Source organism: Phlebotomus papatasi, chromosome 3 (genome assembly GCF_024763615.1).
Source record: "Phlebotomus papatasi isolate M1 chromosome 3, Ppap_2.1, whole genome shotgun sequence".
Lineage (NCBI taxonomy): Eukaryota > Metazoa > Arthropoda > Insecta > Diptera > Psychodidae > Phlebotomus > Phlebotomus papatasi.
The window spans coordinates 86,847,707-86,869,802 of record NC_077224.1 but is presented as its reverse complement, the minus strand read 5'-3'; the positions used below and the strand labels follow the sequence as shown (position 1 = coordinate 86,869,802).

At 33.9% G+C, this 22,096-nt stretch overlaps 2 protein-coding genes across 3 annotated transcripts in view; both read left to right on the top strand.

Annotated features, from left to right (window-relative positions):
• Nucleotides 1–1,216: 1,216 nt before the first annotated feature.
• Nucleotides 1,217–10,643, top strand: LOC129806795 (ankyrin-3-like). Its single transcript, XM_055855568.1, has 6 exons — nt 1,217–1,364; nt 3,027–3,178; nt 3,341–3,947; nt 4,947–5,399; nt 5,637–5,744; nt 10,495–10,643. Exons 1-6 carry the CDS (start codon nt 1,217–1,219, stop codon nt 10,641–10,643), a joined length of 1,617 nt encoding a protein of 538 aa, XP_055711543.1.
• The window catches only part of LOC129806193 (solute carrier organic anion transporter family member 5A1), a 45,524-nt gene continuing 33,638 nt past the window's right edge, over nt 10,211–22,096 (top strand). For both annotated transcript variants that reach the window (XM_055854596.1, XM_055854597.1), the window contains exon 1: nt 10,211–10,752. The gene's annotated coding sequence lies outside the window, so the exon portion shown is untranslated. The remainder of the gene's footprint in view (nt 10,753–22,096) is intronic.

Genomic DNA, 22,096 nt, shown 5'->3' with positions numbered 1-22,096 from the left:
CGGAGTAGATAACCTAAAGGAGTATTCGGCATCTGGATTGAAGAATACCTTACACGGTAATATATATCAACTGAAACTGCTTATGCTATTCCTAAAGCGAGGATTGGATAGAGGATATTCGTTTCTCTTAGCTACAGAAATGGATGATGCTGAAAAATTTGATGATTTGGTTTTTCAGTATGATAATGAGAGAGAAGATGGCATAGTGTATCGATTCTTGCAGGCTAAGCATAAACAGGATGAGTCTAAAATGATTACAGCTAGAGAATTACTTACAGAACAAGATGATGAATTTAGTTTACAAAAATATTTTATATCATATCGAAAAATTCAGCAAAACCAAGAGTTTAAACGACAAAATTGTGAATTTAAAGATTTTGTAATTTGTACAAATATTGACTTGAGTGAGGAATTGCAAAATAGTTTTGAAAGAATGATGGATAATGATGACATTTTGGATGTAAATGTACTAGGTGGTAAACAGCCTAAACGTTTAAAATTCAGAGGAAGTGATACCTTTGGGAAAGAAAGTCTCATTTCTGTATTTAAAGAAACTTCAGACTTAAGAAGATTAGCGAGAAAATTGTCTGAGTATATCTTTGTCAGTGGTAATAGTGATAAGACTATAGGTTTAAGTGATGACCTTTTTAAAAAATACCATGGGGCATTGGCAGATAAAGTAATTGATGTTAAGAATAGAAAATTTAAGAATGATTTTGTAGATGGTAGTAATTTGTCTGAAGAGGTGAGAAAATTTAGAAAAGTTCTATTGGAAAGGAGTAAACTGGATGAAGATGATTTTAGGAAAGATCTGCAATCCAAGAACCTTAGGATATCCTATAACTTTGGCAGGGTAGTTAGGGTGGTAAAATTACCTAACATTGATATGTCCTCATCACAGAAACTTGCCGAAAAGATTGTTAATTTAATATCTGGTAGAGATCCAAATGAGATTGTTAGCATTGAACTAAAGGCCCCTACTGTTAGGAACAATATTGGTGAATTAGTTGGACATGTATTCATAAGAACGGACGATAAAATAAAAATCAGAGAGGGATTTCTAGATAATGTCCCATTGCCTGGTAATCTAAATGATTTTAGAGAATGTTTAAAAACTGAACTTACCGGTAAAAACTTACAATTTAGTCAACTTGGTCAGTATCAATTTAAAATTGAAATTAACATTTGCACAGGGGATGATTACAGGGAGTATGAGATGGATGGATCCTATTTTGATGATCTATACAAATTGCCAAATGATGATGTAAGAACTGAAGAAATAGATGCTTTCTTAGATAAGTTGGTATTTGCAGTAAATCAACCTAATGAAGATGAATTAGGTGATATCATTAGAAATGAACTAGGTAGGGAGTACAATAATATAGATACAGAGATCGTTTATAGTCGCTTTCTGCGAAGAATGCTGGATTGGATGAAAGAAAAGAAAGGCCGGTTTTTCTCACATGAAGATGGAAGAAAATTTTTTGGGACAGTCAAAGAAGAAATATTGGGAAAAGTTTGGTTTGATGTAAAAGATCCAGTAGCTGTATTTACGGGAAGAGAGGAAGAATTGATAGATTTGCATGAGAAAATACAACGTGAATCTGGAGAAAAGACTGTAATATCCCAAATGACGTCTATAAGTGGCTTGGGAGGAATAGGCAAAACTGAATTAGCTCGAAAGTATGCTTACAACTTCGGACACTATTATGATGATAATATCGTATGGATTGATGCTGAAACACGTTTAACTATCACAGCGTCATTCATGGATTTGGCAAGAGATAGTAAATTGGGTATACCTACTAAAACCTCCAATGGAGAAAATAAAGATATTAAATTTATTGTCAAAGAGATATATAATTTTTTTGCCACAAGAAAGAGCCTATTCATTTTTGACAATGCTGAAAGTAGCAGTGACTTGACGGACTTTCTACCACTTCGTGATTTATCTCGCAAAGACAAAAAGCCCTATATTTTAATAACTTCTCGCATTCGAAAATGGAAGGGCAAGGTAGAGGTGTTGAGTCTTAAAGAATTAAAGGTAGATGATGCTATAAAATTTGTAAAGAAAGGCCTATATATAGAAGATGGCACTCAGGATCAAGGAGTAAAAATTTTAGTTGATAAATTGCAACGCTTCCCATTGGCAATTCAGCAAGCAATATCATACATTAATGACCAAAGAGAAATAAGAAAATTCACAATTGAAAATTACTTAGATGAGTATGAAGAGAAAACAAAAGATTTGCTAAATTCTAAATTATTCAATGGTTTTGACAATGACTACACTAAGACAACTTTTACGACTTGGAAAATTACAATTGATCGAATAAAAGAGGAGGCAGATGGACCACTAGCATTGAGGATTCTAGATATAATTGCATACTTTGCCCCTGAAAGTATCAAAAGGATAATTTTTCTGAATTTAGTGGAAAATGATACGACAAAATTAGGTGAAGTTATTCGAATACTTATTGACTATTCCATGGTAAATGGTGAAAAACCAGGAAAGCAGAGTATCTTAAGTATTCACAGGCTAGTACAAGAAGTAACAAGGTTGCAATTGAGAGAAGATGGGAAAGAAGAGGATGTCTTGAGAGAAGCTCTAGAATTAATAAATAGCGGCAATATACCGGAAAAAAGTATACTGTCCGCTATGTTTGTTTGGAGCTATGCAAGTAAATATACCAAATTAATTGATGATTACTTTTTCAGTTCTCATTCTGTTTACGGCTATAGCCGTTCTACACCTCTGCATTTATTTGCTGAGAAAAATATCAATGGGGCACTTGAATTTGTACTAGAATATACGAAAGAAAAGTATCCCAAAGAGATATTCAATAAAGTTATTAATATCAAGGATATATATAGCAGAACTCCTCTATATGTAGCCGCGGAAAATGGCTACTTAAGTATCGTTGAACTTTTGGTAGAAGCAGGGGCAGATCTTAACATCAAGTCTACCATAGATTATGGTACTTTAAGTACAAAAAGATCTTCTGGTTGGACACCACTGCATATAGCTGCATACAATGGCCATGCGGATGTTGTTAGATTTCTTGCAGCAAAAGACCAAAAGCTTCTGGATATCAAAGATACACTTGATAGAACACCCTTACTCTTGGCTATCAATGCTGGCCAGAAAGATGTTGTTATGTCTATTGAGCATGATGATGTAAGTTTGTTACATACCGCTGTGCAAGACAGTGACTTCGAAACCATTAGAAATTTACTAAGTGATAATGTTGATATAGTAAATTCAAAGTTGGGAGATTGGACACCTTTGCACTTAGCTGCATTCAATGGTGATCTTAGCATTGTTGAGTTTCTAATACAGAAAATAGAAGAGCAAAATATAAGTAAGGAAGATGGGATAGATCATCCCAGTAATGATGGTTTTACACCACTTCATGCTGCTTCGTCTAATGGTCATTTGGACGTAGTAATGTTCCTTATAAGTCAAGGTGCTAATGTCCAAGCTGTCAATGACGAAGGTTGGACAATATTGCATGCTGCTGCTCAAAATGGTTGTCTACCCGTCGTACAATACCTAATAGATAGTATAATGTTTAATGTTAACATCCATGATCAGAAGAATGATACACCTTTGCATACAGCGGCTTTTCATGGAAAACAACACGTTGTTGAATTCCTTCTGCGAAGGCAAGCAAATATCAATGCAGTAAATGTTATAGGAATTACACCTACATTTTCAGCAGCTTTAAATAATAACCAAGATATTGTGTATTTCCTTCTCGATAGCGGTGCCAAAGTAACCACAGATGACAAAACCCTAATTGGCAAGATTAAATTCTCATTGATACATCTTGCCGCTATGTATGATAATGTTGAAATGATTAAATACTTAATAGATATCAAAGGTATAGATAAAGATATTGGCAAAGATGATAGTTTAACACCATTGCATGTTGCTGCATTTTTTGGTAATGTCAAATCAATTGATTGTTTAATTGAAAAAGGAGCAAATGTTGATGCCATAGTTCAGGTATCTAAAGGAAAAGCTGTTTTTGACTCTGTAGAAGATATGGCTTCAAATATCCCTAGCGTAGGGCAATATCTAAATATTTTTATCAAATTAGGCAATTTAGCTACAAAAGTTATAAATGAAAGATACTTTTACAAATTAGTTACAAATGCTTTAAATCTACTATCAATAACACCAAATCTTATCTATAAAACGTTGGATTATCCTGAAAGAAAGGTCCTTAATGAAAAACGAAGAGGTTTTTTGAGACGTCGTTTAGATGATATAACAGTTAAATCGGTAAGTTATATTTTAAACATTGATTATGTCAAAAAGCAATTTACCAATGTAAAAACATTTGTAAACAATAGGAAAAATCAGGAGCCGGCATTTCTTATAGAAGAAGAAGTTGCTCAAGAACATAGCGTACCACTTGGTGAATGCTTACCAGGTCCAAGTCATAGACGTAAAAGGAACACTGAGGAAAAGTGTTTATTCACATGGGATGATGTAGATGAATTTAATGAAGAAAAAAGTGAAATAAGAAATTTAAGAAAAATCAAAATTAATAGCGATAAGTTTATCGATTACATTGAAACTACCTCAATGACAGATGGTAAACTTTATCAGTTAATCCAATTGGCAGATCAGGCAGAGATTCTAGGTCAATCCCAATCCCAAAGCTTGGTTAGTAAGTTGATAAATAATCAAAAAGTTATCAACCATCTTGGTAAAGTCGGAAGAGTTTCTGGGATGGTAATGCATGGAATGATGGGTAAAAATGTTTTAGTTGACTTTCTAAATGACAATTATCAAGGTTTAGCTGTAAACATAGGCTTTATTGCTTGTGGCCAAGGATTTGCCAGACTTGCTCAAGTATCCTCGCTCAAAGGACTAAGATTATCTTCAGAAGGAAAGGTAATTGGTAGATTTTTGAGAGCAGCGTCTCCTTTTCTAGCTCGTGGTACTTCTGCCTTTGTTGTTTACGATCTCGTGAATCAGATAAGAGCATTTAACAATGGTACAGAAGAAGCGGTAATTGGTATAGTGGGAGATAGTATCTACCTAGGGGTAGATGTAGCAGAGATTGGGATAGAAATTGCTGAAGCTTTTGCCTTACTAGAAGGAGTATCAAGTATTACTGGACCAATTGGAGCGGCAATTGGCGCTGTTGTATTTGTCAGCACTGATATATTCATGGCAGTAGAGAGAGTAGATAAAATTGATAAGATCATTCACCTAACTGGAAATGAAAAATTCATTGAAGGTTTACGTGCATTTGTAGGTGTTCAACCTGAAAAATACCTAAAGGAGTTGTTGGAAGAAAAAGAGCTTGCTAACGAACTTGTAAAGCAAGGCTTCCAGTACTTACAGCAACATAGGGATATCCAAAACTATATCTTCCCTACCGGTAAATCCGTTATAGATTCATGTCGCAATGTTCCGTACAAAATCACTGTATGTAGCGGAGGATTTCATTGGTGTTCTGCAACACGTACAGTTACGCGTTATACTAAAAAATGCACAACTAAGTTTAAAGTAAACTTAGATAGTACGGTCCTACTGGATGCAAAAAGAACTGGTATAAAATGGAGTAGGGCAAAGCCAGATGATCTACCTGATGGAAGACTATTCTGTTTACCAAAAGGCGATTATCAACCAGCTCCAAGTTACGGATCATACGTATGTGAAAATGCAATTGGTCTAACTGACCTAACAGCAACTGGAAATCATAATCTCATTAATTTGGGAGAAGGTACGGATTATGCAAAAGGATTTATAGATAGTCCAAATATCTTTATAGTGAATAATGGATCTAAAACATATTTCGGTGGCAATAGAGATGATTTATTTATCTTCCAGGGTAGTTCAATAAGGGGCTATTTTTATGGAAATGCTGGAGTTAATACCTTAGATCTCACATCATTCGCTCCCGAAAAGCATTCTATAGATATAGAATTGCACATAGGAAAGGTTAGAGATTACTATGAGCATAATTCAATTGCAGTTACTGAGATAAATAGGTTATTGGGAAGAAAAGACATGGCAGATAGGGCATTTATTTCCTGTGACAGTGACGCAAGTGATGTTATATTTGTTGATGGACAAGGTGGCAGCAACAAATTTATGGATTATATTAAAATATACGATAAAGACTGTGCCTATAATATGGAGATAGTAGTAAGACCAAATACAGACATATACAATTATGCCCTTGCTGGTGATTTTCATTATACTATACCATATGGATATGGCAGTGCTAAGATAAATTTTCTATACTCTCAGGAAGAACTAAACCTAAATAATACCTTTACATTTGAATATGAACCTACTGAAATAAAAATCATAGATGCAAGGAATATAAATATCCTCAATAAGGCCTTGCATACAATTCACTTCAGCTTTTCACCAATGACAAATAGAGAATTCAATTTGACAATTTCTGGAGCTAGAAATCCTATCTACAGGCTAGGTAGAAATACTGAAATAAAAGTAGGTAATAGAGGTAACCTATATATGCTTCAGAATACTAAGAAATCTGTCAAAAACATCATAAATATTTATACAATTATGGCAAATCGTATACCCAAAGTGTCATTCTTCATCCAATCACAATTGAATAATGAAACAGTCATTATAGGAAGTGGTAATCATGAAGTGATACACAATAATCCACTATGTAAGAGCCATCTGGTGGGAAATGGTGGTGAAAATGTGTATGTGCTTAACTCTGAAATAGCATTTCCTCTACCTGAGGTGATTATTTATGATCTTGATGCTCAAAGTTCAATAGATACAATAGATTTAAGAAAATTAATACAAAATACACACGATGTTAAATTACAAATACTTAAATCGTCAAATGATTTGATACTAAAAGCCACGGTAACTGAAGAAAAACCTAGAGAAAAACCAAGAGAAAAACCATATCTATCTATCAGTAAAATTCCTCTTGACTATTTTACGGTTAGATTAAAAGATGGTATTAATTGGTACAACAAAACTCAAGTGATTGTGCACAATGTTCCTATGAAAATCAATCTTGATAGCAATATCTGGAGCTTAAAACCACAACCTTTAGTGTTTGAAAAGGATAAAGAAATTATTATTGTAACGAATGAAGATATAGAGGAAAATACAGAGTTAAAAATACCTAAAAAAGCAGGAAATTACAGCCTTGCTCGCGCCAATACCAATGACCTAATAGTAACAAATGCTTTTGATCCTAATATCACCAACAAAGATTTATGTACGTTAGTATTCAGTAAGTTTTATGAAACATCCAAGATGAAAACATTATCCATTAAATTTTCTGATAAGAAAATAATCCTGAAAGATCATCAGGAACAAATAAATAATGCTAGAGACTTAAATATTGCGAAAAAAGTATTTGAGAATCAAGTCTATCACTTCAAGTCTATCAATCATACTAAACGTACTAAACTAAGTTCTAGAATAGTGACTAGTAGTGCTACGAAACTATCTTCATGGATAAACGATTTATTTGATTGGGTGAAAAATGTGAAATCCTCCATGGTTGGCCTATTACTAAGTTCTAGAGATGCTCTGCCTACAGAAATCAGGGCAGAAGCACAAAATACAGTAACTAAATCACAAATTAATACCCAAATTGATATAAATGGTACAATAATGCTACTTAACGTTCTGGTTAGAAAAGTTTCAGGTCAAAAGTATATTGCTACAGTAGATCAGCCTATGTCTTCACTAGAAGCACAGGGTTATGCATTGAATATCACAACTGAATTTATAAAAGAACTAACTAAAATAGCCACTAAATCAGGTATATCACTGACAAATCTAAACCTGGATCCCGTGGAGGTACAATCAGCTATACTTGGGCAAATATTAAGTGAAAATTTTTCTGAAATACCAAAAATTCTGTATTCATTTGCAAAAGAAGCATGTCCATAAATTGATAAATCTGCAGTCTGCGTGAGAAGCTACTTAACCCTTTAAGGACGATTGTAACACCGGTGTCCCATAAAGAAAATAAATTTTCCTGACTACCTAAAGTTATTTTTTTCTTATGTCGGTACATAATTGTAAAGTAGAAGGTTGAAGGAATCTAGAATATTTTTTACAAGTCTCTAGCTCTTTGCTATGTAGTAAATATTTAAGCTCAGAAATGGCGAATTTTTAAATTCGCAAATTCATAATTGATTTTATTTACTTTTTATACTTCCAATTTTTTTAAGCAAGGCCATTTTGGCAATAAATACTACAATACTCATACGTAATATTTTTCATTAAAGCGAAAAATATTATTCATTGGTATTGTCAGAAAAATTACTTAAATTTTTGTCCCTATCGTTCATTGAAGCACAAAATACACCGAATCAGACTTCGTTGGATTTTCCAAGGTTGGATGTAAGATTTATCATTGATTATATTTCTCAGTTTATTTATTTTTTTTGTTGATTTTCAATCCGTAAAAAGTGTCTCGTCGTTAAAGGGTTAAGGAAAACTTATTAGAAATCAGGGAGTTGGCATTTTATTTACGAATTTGCAATAAAATATTCACACCTACCATAAGCTGATCTAGACTTATCACCGAGTATGTTTTTTTTTTCATTTTTCTTTGTTATGATGATTAAATTAACCCTCTAACGGTGTTTTCTTTAATATCCAAAAAAAAGTAGTTAAATAATTTTGTCTAGGGTAATTAATGGTCCACTAAACTCAAAAAATACCATCCATTCTTCATTATCTCTTTCCGTTTGGGCGCCAAGTGAGAAAAGGTAAAGACCGCCTCCAGGCGGTCATATCCGTTTAAGGCATAAAAAGACTGAAATATTTTAAATGAAAAATAGTGAACAAATAGTAAAATAAATGAATTTTAAACGTTTTTTATGGATGAATGTTGTATGATTTTATCTAAGAAATGATAAGTTTTAGGAAAAAAACGTTTATAATTTTTATAATTAGACGTTAATGAAGCCTAAGGTGTTTCAATAAGACTGATTTTTACCGAATAGATCACAGATCAGCTATGAAAACGTCACTTTCTTGTATAATTTGAAGGTCCTTTGAAATACATTGCTCATATTCTGGTTTTATTTCACAATCTGGGGCACTAAAGGACGAATTAGGGAACTCATCATCACTGTTGAAGTCTGCTTCTTTATCAATTTCGCTTAATTCGCAGAAATCGACCATTTTACTCATTCTGGACAGTCTTCGTGTAATCTCAATTGTTTTCCATGATTAATATATTGCAAAATAATAATAAATATTTTACCAGAACAACCAAAACAATTAAATAAAAAAATAGATAATTTTTGAAAATTTTACCCTTAAACGGATAAGACCGCTCACAGGCGGTCTTCCTTTCTTTCTTCTGAAACTCATAACTCTTAGTTTTTTTACCCTTATCAATTGAAATATACAAATTAGAATAACATATCTTTCAGGAAATAAGATTCTTACTACAGTTAAATTACTTTAAAACAATCTTTTTTGCATTTGAAAACGCAAAATGTCGCGAACGACATTTTGTTGTTTTTTCTCTGACCTGTCACACAAAACTTAAGATTGTAAGCAAACGCAAGGTCAAAATGAGTTCAGCTTCAGAAAATAAGTTAGTAAGACTATAACTGAGGACACTGTAGATATTTCAACTTCAAATAAGTAATATTATCGCAGTAAATGCTATTTATAGAATGACCGCCTGGAGGCGGTCTTACCCGTTAGAGGGTTAAACAATGTTTAGCTGAATAAAAATAATCTGTTCAAAAATTTGTTTTTTATTTTAATTTTGTTACCCAGAATCGTTGTTGTGGGTCATTTCATTCTTGATTTTGGACTTGGGTGGGAGGTTTGGTGCACCTTTGAATTGAAGCAACAACTTTGAAATTGGGGTTTTTCTGCTATTTTTAAATGGAATTAATACTTATTACATTGCAATTATCAAATATCACGAGAATATCAAATTTCGTTGATAAATAAGAGAAAAAACTCAAATTTTTAAGCTGCCCCAATTCAAAGTTGCCCCTCTTCCCCCTATATGGAAGCGCTAGAGGTCAATTTGAATTTGATCTGGAGGTAACGAGCGCCATTTAATTATTTGGCGGGCTTCTTTTGCATGACGACTTAACAGATGTCGCTGCAGGCGGGAAGAAATTTACATGCACGTGAGGTTTTTACCTAAAAACTGACAAAATTTGATTAGGGTAAGAAGCAGCTGTCAGCATAGTAGAAACTTCAGTGTGGTGAACAAAACGACAAAGCAGACGAAGAGACTTTTTCACAGTCTGAGAAAAATCTCCGTTTAAAGCATGTGATTGGGCTGCTGGAGGCAAGATAATATGTGCAAACAGTTTGTGGACAAATAGAGAGTGCAAGGAGCAGTTGGGGGAAATGTGAAAAGTGTGAGAAGTCCAGAAAAACAAAGTCAGAATCTCAAGTACGAATCTCAGAGGTTAGGTAACAAAAGTCACCAAATAAAGGGCAATATTCTGGTCAAATTTTGGGGTACTTCCTGTAAGAATTCTGTGGTGCTAGTGAATTGAGTGGAACAGAGGAATGCCCAGGAATCTGTGGTCAGGAAGAGAAAATCAATGGTGTGCGTGAAGTGAGTGAATTTGTGGTGAAGAAAGAAACAAACAAAAAGAAGCAGGCGCCAGGAGTAGCCTGAACTTTTGTCTCCCACGCAACAAGGGGGCACCAAGTCCAAAAAATTTCAATCAATTAATTCATCGTGGATGTGATTGGGCAGGTGTGGAAGCGGAGGTGGACCTGAACAGGTAAATAAATGGCCTTTTTCTTTCATTTAGTGCCACCCACGTCCAAAATTGTAGCACGAAAAATTATTGATTGAGTGCGGATATCGATTTTCCCAGTATTTTCCTCTGTGTTGTCCTCAATTTCTTACCTCTTGCCATGCTGTGGGGGCTATGGGGGTGCAAGTCCTCATCTCCCGCGAGGAGGTGCCTCCAGCTGGCTTTTGAGAACCTTGTCCAGTGCAGATGACTTCCTCATTCTTCCAACGCACATTCGACTCTCTTTCCCTTGGAATTAATCACCCAAGAGAGTGAGAGTTTGTCATAAAGAAAACAGGCTTGTCGAAGAGATCTTGAGGCTCAGTGAAAGACGAAGGCGAGGAGAGAAAGACAATGTAAACCTTGACTGAGTCGCAGTAGTTGGGATTCTTTTGTTAGGAATTTCAGGGAGTGACTCAGAGCAAGTCTGGAAGCTAAATTCTAAAGTACAAAGGTTTATTTTTTTCAGAAATTCAATTTAGCACTGAAAGGTTGTTTTATAAATTGGTCCGGGAGTTCAGTCAATAGCCACTTAATCACTTCATTTGACAGAATAGGTCCTGGTTAAAACCCCTAAAGCAAAAATCCCGAAACGCCAAAATCCGAAAGCCAAAATCCTAAATTCAAGTGTCATAGCTACTCCCACCGATGCACCCGATTGGAGGCAGAAGAAAATTTTCTGTGTCTTGGGAAATTATTCTACACATTATCCACCAGATCCTCCATATAATATCATTCCTTTCAGGATTTCGAACATTCGGGATTTTGGCTTTTGGAATTTTGGCGTTCAGGATTTTGGCTGCCTCCGGACAGAATACTCTCCAGGCTGTCCAGTGCTGAGTATATCCTGAAGAATCCACACTGTTTCCTAAATAACAAATCCCTCTTTGAACTTTATCATGAGCGACTGATTTTGACTTTGGGATCATTAGAGTATATTCGAGTAATAGATCTTTAGTTTGGGCCCCTTTTAATTGGTTTACATTTTAAGTATAGGGCTCTTTTGTCCTATTTTAAATGGAATTGGACTTGGCCGTAATAAAATTAATCTCAACAAACCAATTGTGAACCTAAATTACATTGTGATAAGCCTCAATTATTTTCAAAGATGCCCTACTCCCCCCTATCAGACTGTCCCCAAATTTGTTTTAGTTTTTCCATGAGATATTGGCTTCTCGTTTTCGACGACCCCCCCCCATATATCATCATTATCTCCAGATATTTTTCCTTTTCTTCTTGCTTACCAAAACTTTTTGTGTTTTCTCGGTCAAAGCGATTTTTTTAATTTTCGGATATATTTTCGAAGAGGTCCTTGTGACTGAAAAAAATTTCGATACCGAATTTTTTAATGCTAAAGTTAAATCAGTTTAAAAGAGCTTATTTCTCAGGCGATTTGGTCAAAATTTGACTTAAATTGAAAGGTTTTGAACATTCCAACCCGAATTGTGTCAGCCTAGGAAATAAACAGTAAGAGACATAAACTTCCGGTCTACCACCCGCCATTTATTATGCTCTAGGCTAGGAGCGCTTTTGCTTTTCCATGTATTCCCCCAGCAAACACCAAATGCTAACCGATTTCAATTCAGCTGAAAACTACGTTCAGTACATTTAGAAGAGACAAAGCCACTCCAAAGCCAAGCCAAACCTATTCGAAAACCTACCGGAAGCCTAAAGTGCAAGTTCACGTACTCGCCGCTTTAGCGTTGATTGTTCTGCCATGTCGAATTTCGCGTAAATAATGTCAGCAACAGTGTGCAAACGTTTGCTGCAAAAAAGTGAATTTTTGTGTATAGTTTTGTAAAATTTCAGGATGACAGAACATTTAAATTGCAATTATCATTTAAATAAATGTCTTTTTCAAGAACTTGCTCACTTTTGTGCAACTCGACGGTTTTAACCTTCGAACTTTCAATGGGTTTTTAAGTAAGTTCCCTCTGATATACCTTCGAATCGGTAAAGGAAAAACCTCAACCGGAAAGAGCTCTTAAGTCGGGAAGGTTATTACTGAACGAGAGGATTCAGCTGAATTCTACTAACCTTAAAACTTCACTCGCGAGCCAGTGCCATTTCCACCTTTGCCTAGCACTTTTGTTTACAAACTGCTAAGCGGTTAGCATATTTTTGCTGATCGATTCAGCAAAAATATGCTGAAAGCGCTGCGTTTTCAGATAATTGTGCTTGCTAGGCCCTCCCATTACAATCAAAATCACGGCTCAATAAAAAACTGCTTCAGCGGTTTCTTGAGTTTCTTGTATTTTCCGATATGCCGGCTCAAACTGGAGGTTTAGCCCAGTTCCCGAAGGTCTCAAAAATCTAAATAACACGCATTTTTATTGATTTTTCAAAATCTAATGAATCATTGCCCCTATAATCCAATCCTAAACAAAAATTTTCTAAAAAATCGAGCCTGATTAGGAATTAGAGGAGCTAAGCCAGATAGCTAAGTCTTAGGTCTGAAGCCCGTAATAGGATTCCGATCCAAACTTTCCGAAAAGGTAGGATTATTGTACTATTCTAATAAATAAGGAAAATGGGAAATGTTTGTTCTGAAAATTTTTTTAGTACTGTCAAATCTATATCTTAAATTCTAACGACGCAGCGCCGACGGATGCTTGAATTCAAAATGTCAAATATGTGGTTATATAAAGAAAATCGTATTACGGATGACTAAGAATCATATGTTTCTGTTGCTTCTTGAATACTTACACTCATTACAAGTGTAGAAAATGATAGCGAAAACCGTCACCATAAATATTTTTGTGATATATATAACAGCTGCCCATTAGAATAGCCTAAAAATAGACTAAATAGACTAAAAAAATTATCAGGAGAAAGAATTCTGCTTTTTATTTTTCCTACTCTTGTATTCTTTACAGTGTTTTTTTCATAATGATTCTATTTTCAAATAAATGAAAGGTTAGATTTTGTTTATCTTAGGAAATAAACTCGAAGTAACATTACAAGATTTTTCAGCACTTGCATTCAAAATTTTGTATATTTATTTGTTATATTTTGGAACATGTTCTTTGCATACATAACCTCAAAATACGTTTACATATCCTCAGCTGAATCTTCAACAAATCATGTACACGGTGTTGCTGATCCAACTGATTATAACTCAATTTTTTTTTTTAATAATAGCATCACATAACCAAAAAATCATGACATAACCAACAATATATTTTATGATGATTACAATTTGGAAAAAAACAGAAATTAGGAAATTTTCTATTAAAATTTTCATGAAACTGATAATTCAAGAGCCTTTGTACATTTAAAATGTGATATAGGAACCCCATTATATTTATTAAGGTTATAGGTTAGAGCATAACCTCAAAATTTCTATTTTGGTGTGCATTTTTTTTTATTTTCTATAAAGCGATCAGTAAATTAGAGAATAAATATAATTTTCAACTTCCCAAGAAAGATTGAATTCTATCAATAGGAAAAGGTTAGTGAGGAATTTTTCACAGATGCAATATCTGTGACCATAAATAAATGCATTCGGAGGCTGTGAAAAAAAAATGTCACAAGCCTCTCTTTGTCTCCAGCATCGACTTTGATCTCTATTTTCTCCTCCGGCGTTATGTTGCATAATGCCTCAGCATAAATACGCTGCGTCACAAATTGCCGTAAGAAAATGCCATTTTCTTTCCATCTAATCTGTTAAAAACTCGATTCTGCAGTCTAGCAAGAATTGAGGCTGAGTTTTCTTACAATAATTCCACGTTGGAGGGCAATTTTCTGAATGTGAATGAGATAGTAAAGGATTTCCTTCTCTGTCTGGCGTGGAAAACAAGAAAATTGCTCAAGAAGAATTTACCACAAGAATTCTTTGGGTCTTTTCTGGATGGCGAATATAATTGTCTTATTGTTAAAGGTATATTTCAGTTCCTTCCCTTTCTCTTTAGTGCGCACAAAGAGACACTGTTACAGCATTACAGCAAAATATAGCGATCATCTAGTATTACAGAGGTGTATGTCTACTTTGAATGTTTTTTTCTGTAATTGGTTTCGATGATTAAATATCATAACATTAATTATGTTTTGTCCTAAATCCGTAAAAGTAACTTTTATTCGAAAAATATATTTTTACTCTGATAATAACTTATAACATTTGCCCAAACTCAATGTTAGCTAAAGGAAATTTTAGATTATGTCTGACTTAACCTAAAAAAAATCCGTTTGTAGGAAAAATTTCAGAGTGTCGGAATTCTAAATGCAATTTTCTCCACTTTTTTTTAAGTATTTGTTTAATAAACACATCAATATTCTGTTTTCTTTGTTAATCAGCCTGATTAGTTTAATAAAGTCTAACAACTGAGGATAGATTAATAAAAAAAATTAGATTCCTGTTTTAACTATGAATAGTTTACTTTAAAGACTTTATCCTAATAATCTTTTCAACAAGGTCATTATACTGATTAAAATATCTTTACGGCCGATTGAAGTTTGACATCATCTTAAATTTTCTAGGTTATGATTAACATAACCTGAAATAGCCTTTAGTATAATAGGGTAGAGTAAGCCCTTTTCGCCACCTTAAGGTTTTGTACCCTTGTAATTCTTACAATTTTTGTCGAAATAAAAAGAAATTTTCTGTACAAGTGCTTTGAAGCATTGTCTCTCTAATGAACCAGGAGACTTTCCGGGAATTTTTGGGCATCTAGTTGAAAAAATACATTTCCTGCAACAATGCATGTTTCAGTACTTTTCGCCACTTTGTAAACACTTTTTCGCCACTGTGTAAGCACTTTTTCGCCACATGTTTTTAATTGATTTTTAAGAAACAGCAGCTTTCGAAAACCCGCAAAAGTACAATGCACAGTACTTTTCTTATTTAACACCGATATTAGACAATTATTAGAGTATTTCGAATGATTTTTTTACACATTTTTTGTTTGCGACAAAAATCAATTGAAAATTACGTCTGTTTCAACTAAATTCCGCGAGGTGCGCCACTTGCAAAATGCTTGGAAAAATGAGTGGCGAAAAGTACTTACACAACCGAAAAAAGTAAGCTCTATTTCACCACATCCGTATTTCTTTATTTTTTTGGAAAACATTATTAAATAATGATATTAGAGCTTAGTTAATAACAAAGTTACTTTCAGTGAAAAAATATCAAATACTGTACTGCAAAAACATAAAATATTGCAAGACAATTTGTCTGAGCGTTGACAAGTTTATTAAGAACTCCATATTTTTTTGGTGACTGTTTACCTTATCGACAATTTCTTCAATTAACTTGCAAATAATCTAGTCGGTGGAGCACCAGTTATGGTTTTCTGATCCGTTGGACTAGATGTTACGAAGTAATAGTCATTTCGTAGTTCCATGAGATCATAATTCCCTGAAAAAGTGATTTTATTTGTAGGTGGCGAAAAAGTGCTTACTGGCGAAAAAGTACTGACTCTACCCTAAATGCGGAGGATGCAGTGTCAAAATGTCAAAAAATAAGAAAATGCACACTTGCATTCTTAATACAGTGGGACCTCGATAGAGTCAACTCCCGATAGAGTAAATCTCCAATAGAGTCAACAGTTATTTTTTTACTCTACGGACTCCGATAGAGTCAACTTTGACCCAAATTCCTTTATTATTGAACTAATAATATTATATGATTTTATTATGATTTTTTGGAAATTAAAATCAATGTTTTGGTGTATCAATGTAATGTTTTTAACAGAAGAAAAGAATTATGTAAGTAAGTGGTAATATTATGATAAAATCCGTATATTAATGGTGTAATCATTTTTCAACAAAATAATTTTCTTTTAGCGATTTTAAGCGTTTTGATCGATTGAAAGTTTTCTTGTCTTAAAATTTTTTGATTTTCCCTATGATCGCAATGTGAGGAATTTTGAGTCATCATTAATTTGGAAGTATGCTAGATTTTTTGAGTATAACATAGTATAGAAACTTTCTCTAAATTTATTCAAACTGTTTAAAGAACTTACTTAAAAATTACCCTTCTAAATAAAACGTGTAAATTTATTTTAAGTTACATTTCTAATTTATAAGATCAGTATCTCAAAAGAAAATTTTGATGAAAAACAAATAGGCAATAGAAAATTAAAATTAATCAGCAAAAAAAAACGGTTAAAAGTTCCTTGTTTTGTACTTTTAAGATTTAAGTGCAGTTAGATTTAAGTGCGCTAAGAGTCAACAGGCCTGGAAGTAATTGGTTGACTCTAACGAGGTCCCACTGTAATTACTAGCGCCATGCCGCGGACAATTGCAGAGTCAAACTAATAAATGAAATGTAATGAACTAAATGCAAAAATTCGGTTAAGGAAAATTATTTTAATTCGAAATATTTCTTTTTTTTATAAATAAAAAAATATACTCAATAGAAAAAAACTTAGAATTTTGGACAATGATGAATTCCGGACAAACCTAATAAATCTTTTCTAAATCTATAAAATAATCTTAAGTCTAGAATTGTCTAATTACTAAATTATTGCTAGTTTATCAGTGTTTGAACTTCCAAATTGGGTTGACTGGATTCCATGTTGTCAAAATTCGAAATTTTATAATATTTAATGTTACTCCGAAATTTGTTTTGGGACAAATAGGACAGGTTAAATCTAATCTAATTTGGTATCGGTGCTAAGGGGTCGTATTGGATTTGCCGTTTGCATCGACTAAATAAAATAAATGTTAATCTAAAGCGACGAATAAAATGGCCTTAAAGCGAAAACGATGATTGCCCCTCCGTAAATGACATAGGGTAAAGTGGTACAAGTTGGACAATAATGGTACAATTTGAACAGGGCTTTTTTCTTGATAAATTGAGTAAGGTAAAGTACCCTTTATTCGACCGGTTCCTCTATTCGACCGGTAGATTTATTTATTCAATTTAATTATATTTGCTATAATATTTTGTGTATGATCTAACATTAATAGGTCAATTATTCTGTAAATAATACGAATCAGTGACAAATTCATAGAAATTGATGAAATTCACCATCAAATATTCAAAAATTGACCCACCGGTCGAATAGAGGAACCCGGTCGCGTAAGGGTACTTTACCTTACTTCATTTTTATTTGTATATTTTTAATGCTTTAGTTTTATAATTTGGTTCCTTGTGCTTAAAAACAATTTTTTTATTGTTTTTATCAAGAAAAAAGCTATGTCCAACTTATACCGGCGAATTGTCCAACTTTTAACACTATGTCCAACTTGTATCACTTTACCCTAAATGTCAATAAATTTATTTTTTTTCAAAATCGATAAAAATCAACTTACGCCCCTGTGATATTAAACACGCGATAGAAGCTTAAGACACTCCCAATGCTCCCAACAATTCCACCATCATCCAAAGTCACTCACGCACATAATCTTTTGGTTGATTTTCTCTGGTCAGGAGGACCACATTGAGAGCACGTCTAGACGACCAAATGGGTTGATTTCGAGCAAAGTGATTTCACCATTTAACAATTGATTTTCCATGCATTTTCCAACCGTACTTTTCATGCTCGCATATACAAAAAAAAAATTGCCTGTTCATTTGACTTTGAGCTCATTTGAATGGATTTTAATCACTCTCTTTTGGGTGGGTTTTCAATGGAAAGGGTTTTTCTGCTGGGTTTGGCACGCTTTTGGACTTTCTACACATTGTTTCCTTCCTTTTTCAAACACCAATTTACCAAAATTGGATGGTTCCACACCAAGCCAAAAGACTTTCCCAAGACACTAATGAGAAATACGCACGGAATTCAGGTTAAAAATCTAATTTCAGATTTTAGTCTAAAAATAATTAAATGGCTTTATAAAATGTACTTTGCAAAAGTGTTGGTGCAATTGTAATTAAAATAATATTAATTGCATAAGTTTAATTGTTTGTATTTGTACATTGATACAAAATTGTTAATGGGTTTCTTCCATTGAGTGATATTTTCTTAAAACATTTTATCTTCTTTGAAAGTCTGAAAAAGTAGCAGTTTATTCGTTTTAAATGTGTCTATTCTTGCAATTCAATTGTATATTTTATTGGCAATTACAAGAAATGATAGCATTCGATAAATTTCCATGGCAAAGTCTTCCTAGAAAATCAATAAGAGTGTCTTCTGTTTGACCCAATACTGTTTATTTTTTCGTATATTATTTCCTTGAAAGTCTTTGATAAAATACCCTGATGAATTCTTTTAAATTGTATTCTCACCATATCGTTAATCTTCTATCTTGCTGAAAAATTTGAGGTTATGTTGAACCTAACCTATAAAACATTCAACGTATTAACAAAATCGCAAAATTTTTTAATTCAGTGTATTTTTATAAGAATCTATGCGTATAAACCAATTTGGGATGATTATGTCGACTTTAAATACATTTTTTGAATTTATAAGTATAGTATTTTAAAGTTAGCCGTTACATAACCTCACATTTATTGAGTAAAAAGAATAAAAAGGTCCAATAGAAAAAATCTTTTCCATGCTAAAGAATCCAAACATTAAATCAGGCATCAAACGATAAATTTTCGTGGCACAACCCCCTTGGAAAATCAATAGAATGTTTGCATCGTAAATTGTGGAACATTTCCAAATTGTAACAAAAATTGCAGTTGTGGCTATAAATGTTGGCGTGAGTGTTTTCCTTTGTGTCCCATGTGAAAACTGCAAGAAGTCGCAAAAAGGGTGCACAAGGAAAGTATATTTGCACAAAAAGGAGCTAAGAAAGTGGTTGGTGTAAGAAAGAAAACACGCAATAGTTCGAATTGCTTTCATTCATCCCCTTTTTTGCTCGAATTCAATGGAGACAGCAATGTATAATAATCCCTCTGATTCTATAACACCTCAGAAGTCTCATTTTCAAGGAACTTTGTGAATTTGACGTTTTGAAGAAATACTGTGACGTTAGTATAGAAACTAAACGGTTGGGAATAGTCACTTGGGGTCTTCGAAAAATACCTTCATAAGTTAACCTTATACGGGCTTCAGACCTAAGGCTTAGCCATCTGGCTTAAATCCTCTAATTCCTTATCAGACATGATTTTTTAGGGAATTGTTGTTTAGGACTAAATATTAAGGACAAAAGATCCATTAGATTTTGAAAAATTAATAAAATTGCTTGTTATTTAGATTTTTGAGACCTTCGGGAACTGGGATAAGCCTCCAGTCTGAAGCCGACATTAGGGTCATGCTTCTTATTCATTTTCCTCATATCTTCTTTTCTTCTCTAAAATATTGGATTGATTTAAAAGGTCTTGGAAACCTGTATTTATCTGAATCCGAAATCCTGTCCTATTGTTAAGATTCCAAGGTAGAGTAAAGCCCAAAATAGATACAGAGATTGGTTTAGGAATCAGCTCAAAATAGGAATAACTCAGGGATCACCCCAAAATTTGTGGGTTCAGGCTGAGCTTATAAACCAGAGGTGAGTAAAAACCGTTTGAAACTGAACAAATGTCAAATAAAAATTGTACGTTAATGGTCAAAACGCTACTTGGACAAACTAATTTTGACGTTTTTTCGGTTTCAAACGGTTCTTGCTCACCCCTTTATTTAGAATCTAAATTCAACGCGTATAGTGAAATTTACTAGGATTAGCGACATCAGGGCCGATGGCAAAAATATGAAACTTCACTTTGGGTGTTTTTGGGTGCTTTTTGAAATGTCAGTTGCTTGAAAGACACATGGAGAGCACTAGACGCAATGTCACAAAATCTTAAAATGCATTAAAATTGAAGTAATGGGAACCTCTGAGTGCTCCTATTTGTATGAAAAATGCATTGATATTGTACTTAAGAAGTCTTTCAGCAACCAAAGTGTGTACATTTAATAGAAATTTACGCAAAAAACACTATTTCTTGATCCTAAATCCTCAGTGTATGATGGGCTGATCTTCTACTGTCAAATTTCTCGAGCTGAGTATTCTTGAGGATCAGCCTGCCTCTATTTTCAATATAAGGGCCTTGACAAACCTGAGGATTAGCCGAGAGACGGCTTAGCGTCATTTAGAAATAATGGTTAAACTACATTTCCATCATTTTCCACTAAGTCGTCTCTCGGCTTAAGTCGTAAGTGTGTCTTGGGCATAAGGCAGTCTATAATCCTTCGTAACTTTAATTGGCTTTCGAACGTAAGAACGAAAAACCCCTAGGTTATTGGAGCTTCTTCTTGGTTTTATTGACCGGGCAAAAGTTAGGAGTTCGCCTGAAAACTTCTACAATGCTGTTGTCGTCCTCATCTTCCAGTTTCTGCCGTCTTGATTTGCCTGATATCCTAAACATTTAGCTACTTCTCTGCATTAGCCTTGTTCTTTTGGGAACATCTTCCAGCCACAGGATGTTCGTTTTTCTCTATCTCTTTTAGTGATCTTTTATAGAAGATCAATTGAACGAACGATACCGTTTACAAATTTCACAGCTCCGAGTGTAAACGATTGAAGTCCACAATGCAATTGGTTTAGGTCGTGTAGCAAGTGAAGCAGAGCATTTGGCGTCTCCGGAGAAAACTGGAGGATTTGACTGTCACTCGCCCTGATTGACGATTCTCTGTATATTATTATTATTATTTTATTAGAGTATCCAGGCCCAGGCACTGCGACTGGTCAGTCTATTGTACCCATCTTCTTTGTTTGTTAGAGCCTTATTTTGGTGTCCTTAATAAAGGACAGTAAAATTCGAGGTTGGGACCATTTCGTACATTAAGAAAAAAACTGTACAGTTGTTGAAACAACTCAATCGCCGAGTTGAATTAACTCGAAGAATATCGATGAAATTGTTACTCTTTCTCGTTGTAAATTTTAGTAAACAAATTCGTATGTATTACTCTTTTTCAATGTAAAATTTTATCTCGACTGAAGTATATGCTTAAGTGTTTTCGTTTTAAGAATATACTTCAGTCAAGAATATTTTCGTGTGGCAAAGTTCATAATGATCCTTGTTTAGAAAGTTCCTAAAACTGATTTTCGGAGCACAGCATATTGAGCACAAGTTCGAGCATTCTGAACAGATGAAAGACTTCTACCACTTATTTTCTTTAGCTCTTACCTCCCTTAATGTCCCACTATGTAAGCACATTTGAACCCCAATCCTCTTGCACCTTCTCTTTCGTCTCGTTCTCGTCCAAATGTGGCTTCAATGTTGGTTTTATGGGGAGAGATTTCGGTGGAGTAGACTCATAAAATTTGTCATTTTTATTGCAAATGAGAAAGTACGGTGTGTTAGCTGTGATTTTGAGATGTCTCTCAACTTGTGCATTTCACCAATATGTATTCAAATTAAAAATCAAGATGTTTGATATGGAAGAAATTTGCAAATGAACTGGCAATAATGGTTTTTATTTTGTGTGATTGTGCAATCAATGAGACTCTGATGACT

What these genes read in the sequence shown, in the direction of transcription:
- LOC129806795 (XM_055855568.1), top strand. Translation starts at nt 1,217, where the DNA reads ATGGATGGATCCTATTTTGATGATCTATACAAATTGCCAAATGATGAT. An exon ending in GCATGTTGCTGCATTTTTTG is followed by an intron (nt 3,948 to 4,946) that starts GTAATGTCAAAT and finishes CTCCTTTTCTAG; the next exon opens with CTCGTGGTACTTCTGCCTTT. An exon ending in AAACTATATCTTCCCTACCG is followed by an intron (nt 5,400 to 5,636) that starts GTAAATCCGTTA and finishes GTTTACCAAAAG; the next exon opens with GCGATTATCAACCAGCTCCA.